The sequence below is a fragment of the Hyperolius riggenbachi genome, chromosome 12 (assembly GCF_040937935.1).
Source record: "Hyperolius riggenbachi isolate aHypRig1 chromosome 12, aHypRig1.pri, whole genome shotgun sequence".
Classification (NCBI taxonomy): Eukaryota; Metazoa; Chordata; class Amphibia; order Anura; family Hyperoliidae; genus Hyperolius; species Hyperolius riggenbachi.
The window spans coordinates 79579768-79601316 of NC_090657.1; the positions used below are offsets into that span (position 1 = coordinate 79579768).

General features: G+C 44.4%; 1 protein-coding gene across 1 annotated transcript in view; it reads right to left on the bottom strand.

Annotated features, from left to right (window-relative positions):
* The window catches only part of DHX35 (DEAH-box helicase 35), a 72842-nt gene that overhangs the window by 42183 nt on the left and 9110 nt on the right, over window positions 1-21549 (bottom strand). The window contains exons 2-10 of the mRNA XM_068261984.1: window positions 19560-19687; window positions 18090-18182; window positions 15452-15529; window positions 14928-15032; window positions 10378-10439; window positions 6793-6862; window positions 5271-5330; window positions 614-726; window positions 405-501 (exon numbers count right to left, since the gene is read on the bottom strand). Coding sequence (XP_068118085.1) covers window positions 405-501; window positions 614-726; window positions 5271-5330; window positions 6793-6862; window positions 10378-10439; window positions 14928-15032; window positions 15452-15529; window positions 18090-18182; window positions 19560-19687 — 806 coding nt within the window. The remainder of the gene's footprint in view (window positions 1-404; window positions 502-613; window positions 727-5270; window positions 5331-6792; window positions 6863-10377; window positions 10440-14927; window positions 15033-15451; window positions 15530-18089; window positions 18183-19559; window positions 19688-21549) is intronic.

Consider the following 21549-nt stretch of genomic DNA (forward strand, 5'->3'; position numbering starts at 1 on the left):
GCATAGCAACAATGTAAACACATATTCAGCAACTCAGCGGGAGCCGTTACGGCTATAATGGTGATTCCTGCTAGAAGTGGGTTATACCACTGAAAACTACTTAGGCAGGAGTTATGGTTTTGAAAAGAAAGTAAAAAAAAAAAACACCCCTAACAAATGGATTAGCCTCCCAGTCCTTCATACCTCACTATTTACATTACATGTTGTATTGATGAAACCATTCATTTTTTTTAAAAAAAAAATTTGTACACTATTTTAGAAGGATGTTTAATAGTTTATGCATAAACCACTTTTTATTTTTTTTCCTCATTCGCGGAAGAACCCCTTTAAATGCGGTGGGGATTGGATAATTTAAATTGGTGAAGGAGTTGACAAAGGACTACCTTTTAGTGAGTGCATTGTACCTGGCCAGTTAGAAAAGCAAGAACGTCCCCCTCCATGTCACTCTGATGGATCTTCATCACCGTCTGTACTGTAGACTTTAGATAATCGGGAACAGGACTGATGTACATAGAGAGGACAGAGAACACACAGCATTGGATGAGACGTTAGATAGGAAGAACCTCGGAATCTTCAGCAAGCTCTATGATGGGAGACAAAACATAATCCTGACCTCTGTGTATAGAATATGTCCACAGGAAAGGTCCTCCCCTCCACAGTGAGGATGGCACAAGTGTCTCGGCTGGGGTCACTGGTGTCGTTCAGGTTGAAGAATGCCTTGAATTTCTGTGTGAGGTGTGATGGTTACTATTAAGACCAGTAGACAGACATTCAGAACACACAGTGCAGCCTGGCAACAGACTCATCATTCCTTTGGCTCAATAAAGCCAAAATTCAGACAAAACCTTTTTTTTTTTAAACTTTGGCACAAGTGAAGGAGAATAAAAGTAAAAGTGAGATCACAGGAGCAAAAGGATTTTTACTTTCCAGGGCTTCCTCCAGCCTCCTGTAGTCCATCAGCTCCCTTGATGTTCTCCCAGGCAGCTATGAAGTCCACGATCCAGCTGGGTTGCGGGCCACTGCGCATGTGCTGTTCCAGGCCACGGTCCTCCTCCTTTGCTGTGCAAGTACAGGTGCAAGTCTAAAGAACTGCACATGTGCAGAATGCTCCCTGCTATGCGAGCACGACCAGGGAGGTGTGCATCTGGAACTGCGCACGTGCAGTAATCTGCGACTGAGCAGAGTCACAGACTTTACTGGGGCTAAGAGCACAACAGAGGGGACCGGAGAGAAACAGAGGGAGCTTACGAACTACAGGGGTCTAGAAGAAGAATCCTCAATGTATGTATAAATCCTATTGCTACATTCATCTCAGTTATACTTTAAAGGAAACCTGAAGTGAAAATAAAATGAGATTAACAATGGTATCTTTAGTCCTAATGCTAAATAGGACTTTTCTGACACCCATACCCTTATTTTATATCTAAAAGTTAAAAATATAGGGGTGTCAAACTAACGTAGGGGGACAAAATCTAAAACACAGTCTAAATAGTTTTTTTTGTAAAGGTTTTTCAGCTCCCAAACAGACACAGCTTAAAGTGTACCAGAGTGGTTGTAAGTAAAACGTTCTATACATACCTGGGGCTTCCTCCAGCCCCATACGCACAGATCGCTCCCACACCACCGTCCTCAGTCTTCTCGCAGCTACGGTACCGGGTCCTCGCACTTCGTCAGTCGGAGCCAGTCTGACGTAAGTGAAGTGCGATGTTTGCGTATCTCTCCAGTAGCCGCTGGAGAGATACGTAGAGGGCGCACTTCTCCTGTGCAGACTGGCCAGACTGACGGAAGTGCGGGGACCCGGTACCGGAGCTACGAGAAGACTGAGGACGGTGGCGTGGGAGTGATCCATGCGAATGGGGCTGGAGGAAGCCCCAGGTATCTATAGAACGTTTTACTTACAACAGCTCTGGTTTCCTTTAAGCTACCACACTTTTTATCTGTGCCCTGTAGTCAGAACTGCAGAGTTTTAGCAGCTCTAATTAGCCATAAGTGAGAGTTATTTTAGAGAGACTGTCACTTAGAGCTCTGGATTGTTAACCTTTACAGTGAGGAAAAAAACAAAAAACAAAAAAACACGGCCTAGTTCTTAGTGGAATTGTGAATTTACAAACAAATGTCACTTGTGACTTCAGGTACCCACACACATCTTTGTCGGATCTTAGAGGCACCATGGGAGATATATTAGAAAGTTGTAAATTATTCAGGCTACCCGCATAGTCCCCAACCGTCCCGTTTTCATCGGGATTCTCCCGATTTTGGGGGGCTCTCCCGCTATCCCGGTAAGAGCCCCCCAAGTCCCGGGCGGCTGTCAGTATTGACAGCCGCCTGTAGCAGGAGGAGAGCAGCGCAGTGGAGGGAAAGCGGTGGGCAGCGGCTGAGAAGGGGGCCATCTCCCCCCCTTCTCTCACCTGAGGTGCTCTCCCTCCCTCGCTCTCTCCTCCGATGTGTGGCTGACTGGCGGTGGCACTTAGCTGCGGGCGGGACTTCCCTTCCGTGTCGCTCCAAGCGCCGGCCGGAAGTTCTGGTGCCACAGCCGCTGCTCTGGTCTGGATCAGACCAGAGTAGTGGCAAATCATCCCGCGCCGGCGACGAGACCAGACGGAGGACACGGAAGGCAAGTTCCGCCCCTCTGCCAGCCACCACACTTCATTCCGGAGGGGACAGCGAGGGAGGGAGAGCACCTTAAGGTGAGGGAAGGGGGGAGATGGCCCCCCTTCTCCACCGCTGCCCACCGCTCTCCCTCTTCTCTGCTCCCCTCCTGGGGGGGGGGGGGGGGGGGGACACACACACCTGGCTAACTATTCTGGGGACATACACACCCTGGCTACATATACTGGGCACATATACCCCTGCCTACTTATACTGGGCACATATACACTCTGACTACATATACTGGGACATATACACCCTGGCTACATATACTGGGGACATATACACCCTGGCTACATATACTGGGCACATATACATCCTGGCTACATATACTGGGGACATATATCCCCTGGCTTCATATACTGGGCACATATACACCCTGGCTACATATACTGGCCACAAATAGACCCTGGCTACATATACTGAGCACATATACACCCTGGCTACATATACTGAGCACATATACACCCTGGCTACATATACTGGGCACATATACACCCTGGCTACATATACTGGGCACATATACACCCTGCCTACATATACTGGGGACATATACCTCTGGCTACATATACTGGGCACATATATCCCTGGCTACATATACTGGGGACAACTGGCTGTCATTATGTGCATTTACTGGTGAAAAGCTGTCTCTTATGTGCATTTACTGGTGAAAAGCTGTCTCTTATTATGTGCATTTACTGGTGAAAAGCTGTCTCTTATTATGTGCATTTACTGGTGAAAAGCTGTCTCTTATGTGCACTTAGTGGTGAAAAGCTGTCTCTTATTATGTGCATTTAGTGGTGAAAAGATGTCTCTTATGTGCATTTAGTGGTGAAAAGCTTTCTCTTATGTGCATTTAGTGGTGAAAAGCTTTCTCTTATGTGCATTTAGTGGTGAAAAGCTGTCTCTTATTATGTGCATTTACTGGTGAAAAGCTGTCTCTTATTATGTGCATTTACTGGTGAAAAGCTGTCTCTCATGTGCATTTACTGGGGAAACCGTGTCTCTCATTATGTGCATTTACTTCATATTTTTTATGTAACTACAGCTACAGCTGGTATAACTACATTACAGTTAGCCCCACCCACGGGCAGGGTATATGAGGGATATATTTATTAAAAAAATATAAGGGCATCAATAATAAAAAAAAAAATCTTCAAAAAACTTTATAGTAGGCGTGACTTGGGGGTGTGGTTAGGGTGTGTGTTGGGGTGTGGTTAGGGGTGTGGCCTGTGTCCCAATTTCTAATTTTAAAATGTTGGGAGGTATGTACCCGCTTTTAGGTTAATTGTTCTGATTTCAGCATCAGAAAAACGTTCTATAACTATATATATAGCCGTATATTGGTATATATCACCACCCTCCCAGTGACGCTTAGTCTAGGCTGTTTATGCAGAATTCTCTTCCCAGAGCATTGTGGGAGACCAAGTGTTGTTTCTACTGACTTCTCTGAGGGGCAGTTACTGAAATAACTACATACTCTGTAAAGTGCTGCATAAGATGTCAGCTCTGTATAAATACACAATAATAACAATAGCACTATTACTGGTAGATAGGCCACAAGTGGAGCTAAACTGTTATTCAAAACTTTAACACACTTCAGTGTTGCATCTGCCAATGTATTGGTGTATACAGAATCTTTCCAAACCTAGCAGGTATACCGGAAAATCTAATTTTGGACAAGACGCCTATTTATTGATAGGGCAATAAAAAAGTATGTTAACAGCTTGTAGAATGTAAGTAAGCACTCTGAAAGCAGACCAAAGGAAAAAAACTAAAAGTTGCCACACATTTATAGATTGCCATCTAAAGTAGCAAAAAGAAAGATCAATCCCTGTTCTGAATCTGATCAGAGAGAGCTCTAATCCTACCACGCACTGCCCATGGATTTTCAACAGATTTTTTTCAGAATGAAATCTATTGAAAATCAAAAGAACCACAACACTGCACTGCTCAATACTGGGCCACGTTATGGGTCATCAACGTACCATTGCTCCTGCCCCTAATCGCCTGAGATTTTCCTTTAGATCAATAAATTCAATACATTTTTGAAGAATCTATCGAAATGATGATCAATCTGACATGTTGGGGCATTGATTTCTGACAGATTCAATCAGAGTGATCAAATTTGCCTGGAAAATTAAAGCCAAATACCCCAGTAGAGCGAAGCCTCTAAGCTTCTCGGATCATCCTCCAGTCCAACGTTCTTGCATTGGATCCCTCTGAACTATCTGAAGAGCTTGTCAGATACGCTCTTGTGCCCGCGCTCCCGTCTCTCCACAAGCGCAGCCACACTGCACGAGCGCAAATACGGTCCATGCCTGCACAGTGGCATGAAGTCCCTTCTGCGGTGTGTTTTCCTCTGTGTATGAGCGTCATCATGCCACTGCGCAGGCACAGACTGTACTCGTAATGTACAGTACTGCCACTCTGGTACACAGATGGAGGCACCAATAGGATTCCAGCCAACAGCGGTGGGGGGGGGGGGGGGGGGGGAGGACATGGAAAGCCTCAGGCGCATATACAGGCTTTCTCACTACTTAGGTTAAGTATCTACTTTCTTGCTTTTGTTTCCTTACAGGTTTGCTGTAAGAGTTGAAGGCAGAATGTCATAATATTACCTCTGCATCGAGAGTCGCTGATGCCACTATGAGACGCAGATCTCCTCTCTTCTTTTGCACCTGCAGATAGGAGAAAATGGAGACTAGAATAAAACATCAAACATAAGGGGAACCTGTGTCATACGGTCAACCGTTTACTAAAGGCTCATTCACAAGGGGATTAAAGTGGACCTGAACTCTTGCAAAGGACAGAAGGAAAACAGAGAGAAATGCACCCTGTATGTATTTATTTATTTATTGTATTTATAAAGCGCCAACATATTACGCAGCGCTGGACAATGTATTTAGAGACTTTAGCCTGTTTAATTCCCCCTCATTGTGATTAATCACAAGATGTAATTTCATCTCTCCCGTGTCACCTGACTGCCACGGCAGATGGCAGATAAGCTCATTTGAAAGCACAGGCTGTTAACACTATGTCTGCTTCCATGAATCAGGAAACAATGCAGATTTATTTTAGGATTTGTATCATCTGTAACAAAGAAATGTATTTTGTTTAAACAGAACCAGAGATGAAGCACCCTCTTGTATTTTACCATAGAAATCAGTGGGAACATGACAGTAAACACTTAATCTGCTCTTTGTTTCATTCTTCTCTGTTTAATCTGACTGTTATCACCTCTGATAAGAATCCCTGACTGAGCACTCAGTCTAGCTTTGCTACTGAAAGATTATAGCTGAGTCTGTCTTCTCTGGTGTCTTTTCAAGCCCAAGCCTGCCCCCTTGTGGCTCTGCTATAATGACTCAGCTATAATTATTCCCTGCAAAACCAGACTGAATGCTCAGTCCGGGATTCTTAACACAGCTGATAACAGACACTTTTAGCAGTGTGGATGAAACAGAGAGCATGGTAAGTGTTTTCTGTAATGTTCTTACTGATATATATGGTAAAATACACAAGGGTGCTTCGTCTCTGGTTCCCTTTAAAGGTTATTATGCTGTTGTGTATCTTTAAGAGCAAAGAGGATGTTTAGGTCTACTTTAAATTATTTTTACATTTGAAAGCCTGTGTATTAATTGTCCCAGTATGCAACATGATCATTTGCGGGATGCCAGGGAGCGGGGGAAGCTTACTACAATTAGCTAGTTAAATGACTAATTTCATATTAAAATGTAATGCTAATTATTGTGCAAGCAGGTTAAGCATAATCATTTTTTAGTCTAGATCCGCTTTAAAGGGCAACTGAGAGGAGAAGTATATGGAGACTGACATATTTGTTTACTGTTGAACAATACCAGTTGCGTGACAGCTCTTCTGATCTATTTGGCTGCAGTAGTGTCTGAATAATACCAAAAACAAGCATGCAGCTAATCTCGTCAGACCTGACAATGTCAGAAACTCTTGATCTGCTGCATGCTTGTTCAAGGTCTATGGCTAAAAGTAATACAGACAGAGCATCAGCAGGATAGATAGGCAATGTGTATTGTTTAAAAGGAAATATCCCTCTCCCTTCAGTTGTCCTTTAAGTACTATTGACAACTTTTATAAAGGAAATGAGTGCAATGTTGTTGAAAAACTCACCTTTTTGAGAAGGCCAATAGCAATGTCAGTGTACAGGGTACGTTCATGGGCCTCATCTAACATCAGGACGCTGCGGTATATAATAGAGATATAATTAGGCCATAGCAGCTGATAATATTCAGCCATTGTTGCCTGATGCATGCCTATCCCTAACCCTGGCCTGCTAATATTCTACTCCCTGTGATCAGTGGAGCAGATTTGACAAATAAGGTGCCAATTAAAGTAAAGGACTGCCTAGATCAGCCATATGTAAAAGAACACAGGCGCCAAAAGAATAAAATGCAATACAAGTGAAATAAAACTTTTAAAATGTGGACTGGCAGTGGTGGACTTACCTACTCCAGAGGACAAAAATCTACAAACGTGTTAACGTTTAGCAATATAGTTTATTGATATACTCCTGGGTTTGTTTGTAACGCGTTTCGCAGGTGTGACCCTGCTTCATCAGGACGGTCAGCTCGGAGCATACAAACTAATAGCCGTTCAGGTCTGTGCCAGGCTCCTCTGTCAGATCAGCTAGTTAGAGTGGAACTCTGGTCACATAATTAAGGCTACACTATGGTGAGGAAATACCATATATACCGTCCAGGTAACCTCCTATGGTGCTTGCTCTCTCTTCTTTATTTGTGTTTCCTCTCCTTCCTGGATACCGCTATTTCCTCTACAAACACCTTCAAGATTGCCACTGCATCCCATCCCTTTCAGTAATCAACAGAATGGGGCAGTAAGAAGAGCTACTATGAATGACAGCTCAGCTACACACTTACAAGGGATGTGTCAGGAAGGTGCAGGGTAGACATCTGTGAAGACTGTATGTCATGTCCTAAAAGGACAGCAGCATTGAGGAAGGAGAGTCCCCAAGAAAGAACAGGAGGAACGGAGCAGCAGAGGGAGTCTCCTTTAGAAGGTATGTGTGGTAATTTCTCCCCACAGGCTAGTTGTAAAAGTTTGCCTGGGGACGGGCTCTAAAATCAGAGTCAAAATATATAGCCGAAGCTATATTGCTTCCTCTTAAAGGAAACCTGTAGCGGAAAAGAATTATGAGCTAATCAATTGTATGTGTGGTATAGCTAAGAAATAGAACATTAGTAACAAAGGAAAGCATCTCATATTGTTTTCCAGTACAGGAAGAGTAAAAAAAGGTAAGATATCTATGCAAAAGAGCTTCTTTGAGTGATTTCGACCCAACTTGGTCAAATACAGTCCTGTTTTTTGAAGCATTTAAAAAGACACTAAAGCGGAAAAAAAAATTATGCTATGATTTGAATGTGTGGTACAGCTCAGAAATAAAACATTAGGAGCAGAGACATAAGTCTAATGTTTCCAGTACAGGGAGAGTTAAGAGACTCCAGTTATCTATGCAAAAAAGCCATTGAGTTCTATGACTGTCAAAGTCCTAGAGAGCTCTGAGTTCTAAAGGTTGTTATCTGATCTGTAAATCAAGGATTTTCTTTTTCTCTGCCAGAGGACAGGTCAATAGTTCACAGCCTGCTCTGTAAAAACATTTAGAATGCTAAGTGTTGTCTAAACTGCACATATAAGAGAATGATGCAATGTTATGAAAAACACTATATAGCTGAAAATAAAAATATGAGAATATTTTCTTTGCTACTAATCTTCTAGTAATTATCCGTACTACACATACAATTCATTATATCACATTTTTTTCCACTTCAGTGTCTCTTTAAAACAGCCAAGAAACAGTGAGAGGCAACTTGAGATAAGGTTTTACTGCAGGAGAGAGAGAGAGAGAGAGAGAGAGAGAGAGAGAGAGAGAGAGAGAGAGAGGGGGGGGAGAGGAGAGAGAGAGAGAGAGAGTTTGTAGTGGTAAGAACTGTTGCAATTAAAGTTGTTTTGTTAGAGACAAAATTTCGACATTAAGTTTAGTTAGTAGCCCATACAGTGGCAAGATTTTTCTTACTTTTTTGTTCCCTGTTTTTTGTCTGTAAACATAGTAAATAGCCTGTATACAGCCTGCACAGCAAAATAAATAACAAACACTGGTGTTGGTGAATCAATTAAAAATTAGGATCTCAGTTGACTGCTGGATCCAAACAATCTGTTAAGGCTTTTTCTGAATTGATCATAAGTGGATTGATGGCTGCGTCCCTTTGTCATATGTCAATCAGTACAACTAATGGTGCCGGTGGTTACTGCAAATAAGATTGTAGCATTCTTTTGCATTTTTACACAGATGAAATTAGTTTGAGTTAAAGGCAAGTAGGGTATCTATACAGGCGATCAGCAGCTGGGAGAATGTTTTAAGCTGGCCATACACTGGCCCGATTTGCGCCCGTTTCGACAGCAGATTCGATCACTGGGATCGAATCTGCTGCCAATCGTTCACGCTACACGCCGAATTTCGATCCATTTCGTCCGATCCCGTCGATCGCACTGTGCGGAAAATAACCGTCGATCGCCCGCGGGTAAAGAGCGCATCGCTAGCGGCGTTCGAGTGCCCGACGACCGACGCAATAGAGCCCGCATACATTACCTGCTCCGCCGGCGCGACTCCAGTCTCCCGGTCACCGCTGCTCTGTCTGCGCTCTGGTCTCCAGGTCCGGCATGCCTCACTTCTTCTAGCCCGGCAGGAAGTTTAAACAGTAGAGCGCCCTCTACTGTTTAAACTTCCTGCCGGGCTAGAAGAAGTGAGGCACGCCGGACCTGGAGACCAGAGCACAGACAGAGCAGCGGTGACCGGGGGACTGCAGTCGCGCTGGCGGAGCAGGTAATGTATGCGGGGGGGGGGGGGGGGGGGGGGGGGGGGAGAAGCGGCGGCGGCAGCACCACCACCACAACAGATTGTGAACGGTTTCAGGCTGAAATCGGTTCACAATCTGTTTGCTGTAAAGGTAGCCATACGATCCCTCTCTGATCAGATTCGATCAGAGAGGGATCTATCTGTTGGTCGAATCTGATGGCAAATCGACCAGTGTATGGCTACCTTTACTGTATTTTACGACAGACTGTTATTCAGCTTGAAGCTATAGATATACAGTTTTAGCTTGTCTAAAGGTGGTACAGATTTAGTTGATTACAGATACACATCTAGCCTACTGAGTAGTGGTAGTAGTTTTATGGTGGACAAACATCAGGCGACTTGGCAGCCGGTCGACCATCCGATTCGATTATAATAATCAAATTGGATCAAAATTGGTGCCGCCAAGAAATTTGGACCAAAATTGGTTGCACATATCGATTAGACATGCTGCAAGATATAGGGCCGAAGCGCTTGATCAGGTGCACAGTGGTAGCAGCGTGCGTTATTGAGACAAGTGGCGAATGCCATGGAACCCCCGGCGCTGTCCCTCCTAGTGTAAAATGTGCCCCGTGCATACATAGGTGGCGGTCACTAGGCAGACTTGAAATATTGTACCCTCCCTCTTGGGCAGCAGAACTAATAAATGTCATATAATTTATTTATTTCATCCCTTACATTAAATTGTACAGATCAACTTTCAGCCATTGTTTTAGAGATGTGATTGCCAAACATTTATTTTTCCCACAGTTCTAAAGGGCTGGAACATCTGTAAACAAACTATACCTGTGCCACCCAACTCCTTGGCACACAGCACAGTATCTTACCTGTATCTGGTGAGCAATGGATCCGACATCATTTCTCGGACAAGCATGCCATCTGTTACAAACTATAAAGGGAAAGCAAACAATCATGAATTATATGGATTATAACAAGACATGAAACAGGACACATAAATCCAATACTACACAAACAGAAGAGGAAGAAAACCACAGCTGCACAAAGCAAAGACTTAAAACAGCATAAAGCAAACCAAGGTAAAAAGGATCCAATGAGATAAAAAATATTCTATCTATCCTTCTACTACAACAAAATTTGACCTCTTTTTAGAATCCCACAATGTAATTTTCGGTCTTTCAGGTCAAAATAAAAAGTATGTTTACTGTTGTATTGTCTTATATGATTGAAACAGTCTTTCAGTTTCCCAGAAGCTAAAATATATTAAGTATTGATTTTTTTTTATCTACCCGGCATTCAGAATCTATTTTCTGCCAGGAAAGAGTGTTATGGCCGTAATGCTTTATCAGTCAAATTAAGTCCCGAATGTAAAGAAACTGTCACTTGCAAACCTGATGTTTTATGCTTTCAGAGAGAAAAAGAATAAAAGGAACACAGCTTAGTTATTTGTGTGCTTGGCGCTGTAGATACACTTGTCTATCTCATCGTGTCACCTCAGGTGCTCCTGTACACACTGGCTGCGTTGGGCTGCGTTTTTAAAATCGCATGCGTTTGACAAATCATGAAAATCGTGATGACCTGTACACAGTGATGCAATACTTTTTTTTTTTTTTTTATAGAAAAAATGCAATTGCAGTGACAAAAAAAATTGCTGCATCCCCGTGGCACAGAGGTTTTAACCCCCAATATCCTAGGGCAAAAATCCATGACTTTCCAGGTTGTGGATTTTGCTGCCGGGGAGGCAGAGCTTTGCGCTGTAGCTCTGCCTCTAGTTTCGTCAATCTCCGCCTCTCCCCGCCCCTCTCAGTGAAAGAAGATCCGCGGAGACAGATGCGAGTAGAGGCAGAGCTACTGCCAAAAACTCTGCCTCTACCCAGAAGGAGCCACAAATCTTGCCCCGGGGATTTCGGGGTGATTAAGACCTCGTTGTACCGCGGGAATGCGGCGTTTCAGCTATGGCATTATTGCTGAAGAGGACTGCAAGGTAAAAAGAGCTATTTTTTTTACGCTTCAGACTCTTTAAGCGCTTGCGTTTTTGAAGCGCAGGAAATGCATGCGATTTTCATTGCATTTTAGGTAATCGGGGAAACCAGGAAAAAAAAAAGCCTCAGCAAAATCCAAATCGCATCGAAGCGGCCAAAAATCGCGACTGGAATTTTGATTAAAATATGCAATCGCATCGCACTGTGTTTGCGCTTGACGATTTTCAGTGTGTACGGGCCCTTCGGCACTTGTTCAACAAAGAGCAAGGATGTACATTTTTTCTATATAAACAAAACAAACAAACCCACGAGCAACCCTTCAGTCAATTAATCGCTTCCTGATCAGTTAAAAAGGGCCAACACGCTAATGCACCAAGGCACATAAACTACATATACAGTAGATGCCACTAAAGGCTTCCTTGACTGAGAATCCAAGTGTGTAAAGCAACACCCAAGCAAAGCTCAACCCCAGTATCCCACTCCTCACTGTGCCGTTCCACTGTCTACCCTCCTCCACCGCATCAGCCATGTGTCATGCACCGCAGTGTTGCTCAATGTATCAAGCTCAATCCTGATAGGCAACGCTCATGGAGCGAGTTTATCCAGCTTCCAAAGGAGAAATGGACCACTCTACAATACAGTTGCTTCCTGCTAGTAGAAAAAATATTGATAATTCATTTCAATGTTACACTTGTGTCCTGTAAAACCACATTAATTCTGGTGGCAAGACACCTTTTGAGGTTGTTCATGGTGTGCATTATATAAAAGCATCCCTGCATTTATTTAAATGTAATTGTTGCAATAAGTACCATTTTGTTTGACCTATAAGACACAGTAGTGTAGTGTGACTGGTTGCTTGAGGCTGCTAATTGATGTACTTCCCCTCCTGCTTTTTTCCCTTCTGGCTGTACGTTCCATTCTGAGAATGGATTGGAGATCAAAGGGAGAGAAGATCTTCCAGCAGCTTGAGGCTCCCCTTCCTCCCCAGGACAATTAGCAAGGCAGAAGGAGAGGCATGTAGAGTTTAAAGAGTAATTGTTAGGCATAAAATTAAAAATCAATTTTCTATTTTTATATGGTAAACAAATAAGGATGCCGCCCAGGCAATCCAAAGGTTAAAAATCTCTCTTAATTTTCTTCTCAACAGAATATCATTTACCAGGTCCGCTGGCTCTTATTTGGTACATCTGCCGCAAAAGAGAAATTGCAGTGCACGCTGGTTGTTTTTCTTTCCCTCCCCTGTTCTCCTCATACTTAACTAATGCAGCCTGATTGGCTGAAGTTTCTTTCACTCCTGGTTTCCCCTCCCAAACCTCTGTTCCTCTCTGATTGGCCAATATTTCTTGTGCTGAGAAGCTGAGAAACTGACTAAGTTGAAATCCTATCCATACAGATAAACCATGTCTGAAAAGTCACATAATGATTTGTGAGGATGCACGCAGCTGCAGAGCTGCATGGGAGTGCCTGAAGACTGAGAGGGGGCATACCTACATACATACAAAATCAGGCAGAGGAGAGGAAACAGAGTAAGGGAGGAAATTACATAAAGATTGGCTTCAGACACAGGGATTCTAAGATGGAAACTGACAGAAACAGAATTCTCTTTTACTATATAAAACTCACTGAAATCAAAATGTGGACAGTGCAATACACGTTATATAAGTAGAGCAAGTATTTATCTACTAATATATGTGTTTTTTTTTCTGAGATGGTATGGCTGACAGCTCCTCTTTAAACACAGCAGGGGAGATAACAGCAAGTAGTACATTGAGGTGAGAACTGAAATTTGCCTTCTTAAAACAGAAGGTATTTACAATTATTCAGGTTGGAGTGAGCATATGATGTCTCCCACAATGCATCAATGCAAATTGTCCCTTTGTTGTCCCTAAAAGTCACACCTCCAGAACCGCTGGAATGGAATGAAGTGTCAGCTTATTAACCACTTGCCGACCAGGGCTTTCTGCACTGATCGGTGCTGCGTGGGCTCTCCAGCCCGCAGCACCGATCAGGAGTGAGCCAGGGCGATCAGACTACCCCCCTTTTTTCCCCACTAGGGGGATGTCCTGCTGGAGGGGTCTGATCGCTGCCGGCTGCAGTTGCTTAGCGGGGGGGGGCTCTTCAAAGCCCCCCTCCGCAGCGTTCTCCGCCGTCTCTCCCGCTCCCTCCCCCTGTGAGCTGCGCAGGTCGGATTTCCATCCTGCGCATTGAAGGATAGGCTTCAGCCTATCATATGCCGGCGATCCCCGGCCAATCAGAGGCCGGGGATCGCCGATCTGCCTTACGGCGCTGCTGCGCAGCAGCGCCGTATGATGTAAACAGCGGGGATTTCTTCCCCGCCTGTTTACATTTTGCCGGCGAGCAGCGATCGGCGGCTCTCCAGCTGTTCACGGAGACACGGAGCAGCCGTTTCCATGGTAACCCGCAGACGACCAGTTTACGCCAATCGGCGTTAGCTGGTCGTCAAGAGGTTAATATTACAGAGCCACAATAATCCAACCTGTATACAAGACTGTCTTGGACTGGTTGGTCTTCATCAGTGCATGGCATGGATTAATGTGGCTCTATGAGGTAGGAATTGAAACACCCAGAGTTACTGCAACTTGAAGATGCGCCTGTTTTAAAATATTTTTCTGGACTTCCTCCTATAAACCGAGGTGTGTATTACGGTCTGGCGCATCTTATGGAGCAAAAAATATGGTATTAAATTTTCCCTTGCTTATAATCTGCAGTGAACGTTTTCTCTTAGATTTCACACTCTGTATTACAGGTATACAAATAAGTTGTCTTCGCTGACTTGTGGAAAACAAAAAATAGAGACAACCATGCAACTCCGATATTGAAAAAGCACATCATCAATAGCAGCCTACATATTATATCTATGGAGGATTCTTTTAAAGAGAACCCGAGGTGTGTTTGAAGAATGTTATCTGCATACAGAGGCTGGATCTGCCTATACAGCCCAGCCTCTGTTGCTGTCCCAAACCCCCCTAAGGTCCCCCTGCACTCTGCAATCAGACATAAATCACAGCCACGCTGTGCAGACTGTGTTTACATCTGTAGTGTCAGTCTCGGCTGCTCCCCCGCCTCCTGCAGAGCTCCGGTCCCAGCCCCTGTCCCTTCCCTCCAATCAGCGGGGAGGGAAGGGATGCAGGCGGGGACCGGAGTTCTGCAGGAGGTGGGGAGAGCAGCAGACTGACATTATAGAGATAAACACAGCCCACTCTGACAAGCTGTGTGTCAGCAGCGTGGCTGTGACTCATGAGGTATTGCAGAGTGCAGGGGGACCTTAGGGGGGTTTGGGATATCAACAGAGGCTGGGATGTATAGGCAGATCCAGCCTCTGTATGCAGATAACATTCTTTAAACCCACCTCGGGTTCTCTTTAAGTAATACATTACCCAGATATATATAGCTATATAGCCAAAGCACCATCTTACCTTGATACGTGTAGCTTGGGGGTCTGTGCAGTCATCAAAACGTATGCAGTAGCCAACCTCATGTCCCAGCAAAGCACCGCGCTCCTCCGCCACCCGGCCTGCCACCTGTGACACAACAAATCCATGTGACACTAATGGGGATATCATAATTCATAAAGATCCAGTCCATCCGACACAGATATCCGCCAGGGGTGGAATAATGCACTGGTCTCTTATATACCTCAGGGAGAGCTCACTGGTAGGGTTTTCAGCTGTGGCACATTACTGGCACACTCACTCACTCCACTGTAACCTCCATAATATATATTAGGTTAAGTGGTATACAAGTGTTGACAAGTGAGCAGATCCATCCAGCAGCTCCGTCTCACTAAATTGCCTGGAGTCTAAAAGGCATGTATGAAGTGACAGGCAGCCTATTGTGCCAATGAAAGAGCAATTTCTGAGACCTGCAGTAAGTGAAAGATTAATCTCTGAATCCTCTGAATAACTGCTATCTTGATGTGAAAATGATTCTCAAAGCTTACCGAAACTGCTGCCACCCTGCGGGGTTGTGTGACTCCAACCACTCTGCCCTCTGCTGTCCATCCAGCTTCTGCAAGGTACTATATTACAAGGAGAGACAAAAAAAGAGGACTTAAGACGGATCTGAGATGAAAAACTAACTATAACAAGTAACTTGTCTATATATCTTATCTAAAGTTTAGATAGTTTACACAGCATATCTAGCTGAAAACAGCTTCAAAAGTTTATGATTATTTATTCTTGTGATACAATGAGGGCAGCCATGTTCTGTTTATCACATTGTCACAGACTGAGGGCTGGAGATGCTATCTGCTTGCCTGTGTGTAAATTCAGTTCCCTCTCCTATTCCCTCCTCCTCCCCTCTGCCTCTGAAATCAATGGCTAGTAACCTCCTCCTCCTGCCCAGACTGAGCTCCCATAAGCCCTTGCTACAGTGCCAAGGCACAAAAGGAGCTGTGGGCTAGGCTTGTTTAGTTTATAGGGAATTAGAGTATTAAAACAAAAAAGTATTTGGCTTTGAAAGGAAGACAATTATGCAATAAGTAAAGGTCAGATCTATTTTAAAGCTATAAAGGGGCCGTCCCTAAAGAAGAGCTTTTTACTCTTGAAAAGACATGAAGTTTTCTCAGCAGAGTAGACAGTGTAATCCCTCTATAAAATGTATTAAAGCTCAACCAAATCTAGCATTTATAAAAGAAAACAGTAGCCCTGCTTACTAGCTCAACACTGCCCTGTACTGCTTATTCCAAACCTCTTCTGTTGTGTAGTGTGAGTGTGACCTGCTCAATCAGCACTTGGCTGTTATGCTGGTGTCGGTTAAAGCTTCTGTACACTAAATCTGGCCTTACACTGGCTGAAGTGGCCAACACATAGATCCCTCTCAGATAGACACAGAACATTTATATCACGCTTTACGCCTGGTGGACGCAAATTGCCAGAGCTGCAGCCTCTAGGACGCGCTCTATAGGCAATGGCAGTGTTAGGGAGACTTGCCCAAGGTCTCCTACTGAATAGGTGCTGGCTTACTGAGATTTGAACCCTGGTCTCCTGTGTCAGAGGCAGAGCACTTAACCATTAAGGCGGGTACAAACGCTGTACTTCTTCAAACAACGGGAACGTCAGACCCTCCTGCGGGGCAGTCGTTATGCCGACAGTTGCACATGAGTACAAGCTGTCGGCAGACTGATAAAACTGTTTTTGACTGATCAGAAGGAAATCAATTGAACATCAGTGTGCACTGCCTGTTGGGTCAGCCCGACCCCATAAGCCATGCAGTGTAGGCAGCAAATACTCTCTCACCTGTGTGTCCTGTGACTAAACGCTAGAGGCCAAACACTGGGAGCCCCTAGGTGACCACTACAGGCCTCTAGTGTTTGACCACTAGCATTTGCGAAGTGACACAGACATCCTGAGAGAAAAGAGACAGTGTCCAGCGGTTGAAAGAAGACTTGGATGGAAGCAGCAGTGGAGAAGTGAGCTTAAGCTTTGCTGCATTCATTGCGAAACCGATAGTGACTCGCTCCCGACTTGCTACCGTTCGAGCAAAATCTTCCATCCGGCGCAATTGACTGATTCGCTCAATTTCATCTGAAAATTGATTGGGAGTTGTTTGCAGCATTGCTTTCTAGCAGAGATGATCAAATGTTCGAATCAGCCAGATATCGATGATAAATGACCAGTGTATGGCCACCCTAACACAAAGGGCCCTAGCCTATCGATCTTTCTTTTGAGAAAGAACATTTCCAAACTTACCAATAAAATACCTTTTAAAGGACAAGTGTAGTGGAAGGTTAACGGAGGCTACCATATTTACTTCCATTTTAAGCAATACTAGTTGTCTGGCTGCCCTGCTGATCCTCTGCCTATAATACTGTTAGCCAAAGACCCTGAACAAGCATGCAGCAGATTAAAAGTTTCTGACATTTTTGTCAGATCTGACAAGATTAGCTACATGCTTTTTTCTAGTGTTATTCAGCCATTGCTGCAGCCAAGTAGCTCAGCAGGGCTGCCAGGCAACTGGTACTTAAAAGGAAATAAATATGACAGCTTCCATTTACCTCTCATTACATTTGTCCTTTAAGCCGCCACTAAGCAAGAAATGACTAACTAGCCACTATAACCAGGAAAGCTATATAGGATAGGGGGGCAGTAAACACTACCAGGGAGGATATATGGGGGGCACTAAACAGTGGCAGGAAGGCTATATTTAGGGGGGAGGGTGACTAAACACTACCAGTGTTTATTGGGAGGGGCACTGGACACAAGGGAAGCTATACTAGTAAGGGGGCCAGAAAACACCACCAGGGAAGCTATATTAGGGAGGGAGGGTGCACAACTAGGCACCAGGGGAGCTATATTTGGGAGGGAGGGGGAGAAGCACTAGGCACTAGGGGAGTTATATAGGGGGGGGGGGTGGAGTGCACCAGGAAAGCTATATTGGGGAGGGAGGGGGAAGGACTAGGCACTATGGAAACTATATTGGGGAAAGGGGGTGAGGGAATCACTAGACACCAGGGAACAGCACGGGGGATACAGTTTGGGGTGTGGCTAAAGGTGTGACAGGTGCGTAGCTTAGTGTCCCTTTTCACCTTCTTCAAATGTTGGGAGGTATGCTGTAAACTTTATGCATTCAGCAAGTACCTGAGGAATTTGTGTGCTTTTGCCGCATCCTGTTTCTCCTATGATGACTACAGTTTGGTAATTCTCCACAAGGTACAGGATGTGATTTCTGAGCTGCAAGAGAAGAAATAAAGTTTGTATACACTTTGTAATGGTTGCCCAAAGTGTCTGAGGTCCAAAGAGTAGTAGTCAATACTAGTATAACAAAGATTACCCTCTTTGTCTTCTTACCGCACTCCCAACTCTGTATGAGAGCATGTGCAAGTATTAGTATTAGGTATTAGGCATGTGCAAGTAAAGAAAAGTAATGTTCCTATGGGGGTACGTACTTACCTCGGGAAAGTGAAGCCTCTGGATCCTAATAAAGCTTTCCCATCCTCTTCATTCAGCGCTGTCAGCTCCTGAAAAATCAAGCTTGTTGGCGCCTGGCACAGTAGGGGCTTCAGTGCATGGTAATAATTACAGTACCCATCTCCGCTTCTGTATAGTACAAGCTTCCCCTCGGCTCCAACGGAAATAGCAGAGCCCGATCGGGTCCCCACTACTGTGCAGCACTAAAGTGGACCCGATCAGGCTCGGCTATTTCTGCCAGAGCCCAAGGGGGAGCTTGTACTGCGTCTCTGCAGTAGCACTGATGGGTAGATATTGCTGCAGGCTGTTCAGGATGGGGGAAGACTCTTAGGAACCAGTGGCTTTCCCCTCCCGAGGTAAGTAACCCCCAGGGGCACTTTTTTCTTTACAGGATTAATTTAAATATGTTTGGAGGGGACCTACATTAGAATGGTAGGCTGCAGGGGGATCAGGGAAATTTCTAGACTATCTACAAGCTTCCCATTACTGAAGTATCTCACTTTAACTCCATTTTTCACTTCAGGAACACATTAAAAACTCGCTATGAAACCTGTATATGCATTCTAAATTATTATAACGCATGTGCCGCCACGTGTCCCTGCAAAGCTGGGTTCACACATAAAAGGTGTCAAGACCTGTCCTGTCAGTTTTTGACAGTTGGCATCAGTTTTGTATGTGCTTCTATGGGTGTGTTCACACATAAATCTGTACATTTCTGGTCCAGTCATGTCAGTTAGTTATATGTTTTTATGGGAATGTTCACACATAAAAGGTGTACATTTCCAGTCTAGTCAAGTAAAACTGACAGAAAAACGATGCAAAACTGACAAGATAAGACAGAACTGGACCGGAAATGTACAGATTTATGTGTGAACAAAGCCTTAGTTTCCATAATTAACAGTTGGTGTAATGAAAAATCCTCAAATAAAAGATGTTGTTCCTAACCACCTACTGTCATGGCGAGCATCCACTATAATAATTCTCAGCCACAGAACAGCTGACGCGTTTCAGACCTTCCATCAAAAATGCATCAGCTGCTCTGTGGGTGGGTGGTCAGCCTTGAATGTGTCGCACATGATAACTATGAGTTGCAGCCCTTTTCCAGCTATTATGCACATAAAGCGTAGAGTGAGAATGTACCTTGAACACTGGAAGCTTCTGCCTCTGCTGCTCTATGGACAGGGACGCATGTGGGTTATAAATCACAGATGTAACTTCAGCATTACTCTGCCTCTCCTCAGCTAGGCTGGCTCCGGGGCCCTCAGTTCCTGTAATCAAAGAGAAAATAATGACATGGCATAAACGGATGGTGCTGAAAACCAGAAAAATTCTCAAGATCAGCAATCCCCACATTAAGCCTCGTCACACACCTGACTTAAGTCGGCTGAGGGGGCTGATAATGACCTCCTCAGCCGTCAATCAGGTGTGTGTACGGCAGCCGGGCGACCCCTGACCAATCCGCTGGGCGCAACTACTCAAACCCTACTAATCCCATTGTTTGCGCTGCTCCCACACCTGCCACAACACACGCACTGCTCGACATCCCTCCATCACCCCCACGCGCATAGCAGCACTGTGTGTTGTTGGCTACACAGCTGACACACATGTGTGAAGCCCGGCCCAGTGATGTCACCCAAGGGGATCAAGTCCTGATTCCCGATGGGTGACATCCGTTGAGTGTGTGTAGACGACCTAGAAGACCTGAAGAGACGGCTGGAAATCTATGAGATCTATGAGCAGCCTGCAGTGGGCAATCAGTGGGGTGTCCGCTGGTTTCACAGCAACAAATGGGTTACCTCAGGATATCCAGAAGTAATATACAAGAATCAGGCAGATAGCTTCCCCAGTATTAAAAATGTTTTATTTGCTTGTTTTAAAACCTTGTCTGTATCTAGTAGTCTTTATATAGGTACTGAATGGTTTCCTATCACAACAATTCCCATTTATAATGCTGGTCAAACGAGGTTCAATAAAAAAAATTATCAATTTTTAGCAGATGAAAGGTAGGACAGCTTGAGTTTCTTATAAATTAGGTACTGATTGTGGGTACTTTCACGAGACTGTGATCATAAAACCAGTGGCGTAGCTATAGGCCACAGTGCAGTTACATCCCACAGCACTTTTTACATAAACAAATGAAATGGAGAACCAAAACCGCCTACATCTGATAAAAGCACCAGTTGAAAAGGGCGCAGGAAGCAGCCGATAGCAGAATATCGGTATATTTACCGATATTCTACTACTTCATTCATATATTTACGTATTACAAATATTATTACGTATTATTATTATAGTTATGTATGATAAAGAAAGACCGTTCTAAAAGTTTTCATAAAAGGTGGTCATGCTGGATTAAACACTACAAGATTGAGCTAGACTAATCAAGCTTTAACTTTGATAAAAACGAGCTATGGTTTTTGAAAGGGGTCGTGGGGGGACGAGTGCTGTCAGTACAGTCAGCAGTGTTAATGATTAATGCCTTGTTGATGTTTAGGACGACATTGTTATGTTGTATTGTTTGCCAGTGTTGGGTAAAGTTGTAACTATGAAAAAAAATGTGACTTTCAAAAAACATATTTACTGATATTTTACTATGACCTAACCACTCCATACTCTCCCAAAAAAAACCCCAATGGTGGTGCCTAACCTTAACTGACAATGCTCTATGTAATAAAAACTTGTAGTATACTGTAACATGAGATATATACTGTGACAATGGTGATTGGATTAGGACTGCAGACTAAAGGATCGTACACACGCCGTACTAAAGTCTGTCGTCACCTCCCGCTGGGCGGGTTTTCAGCAGACAGTACAGCGTGTGTACAGTCTGTCGGCGGACTGATAAGGCTGTTTCTGAACTGTCTGCCGACAGACTGTACACACGCTGTACTGTCTGCTAAAAACCCGCCCAGCGGGAGGTGACGACGGGCCCGTCGTTGCCTTTAGTACGGCGTGTGTACGATCCTTAAAGGTGAGTACACACGCACTACAGCAGCCAACGACGGGTCCGTCGGCACCTCCCGCTGGGCGGGTTTTCAGCAGACTGTAGTGCTTGTGTATGCACTGTCGGCGGACTGATAAGGCGGTTCCTAAACGATCCGCCAGGCGGATCGTTCAGGAACAGCCTTAT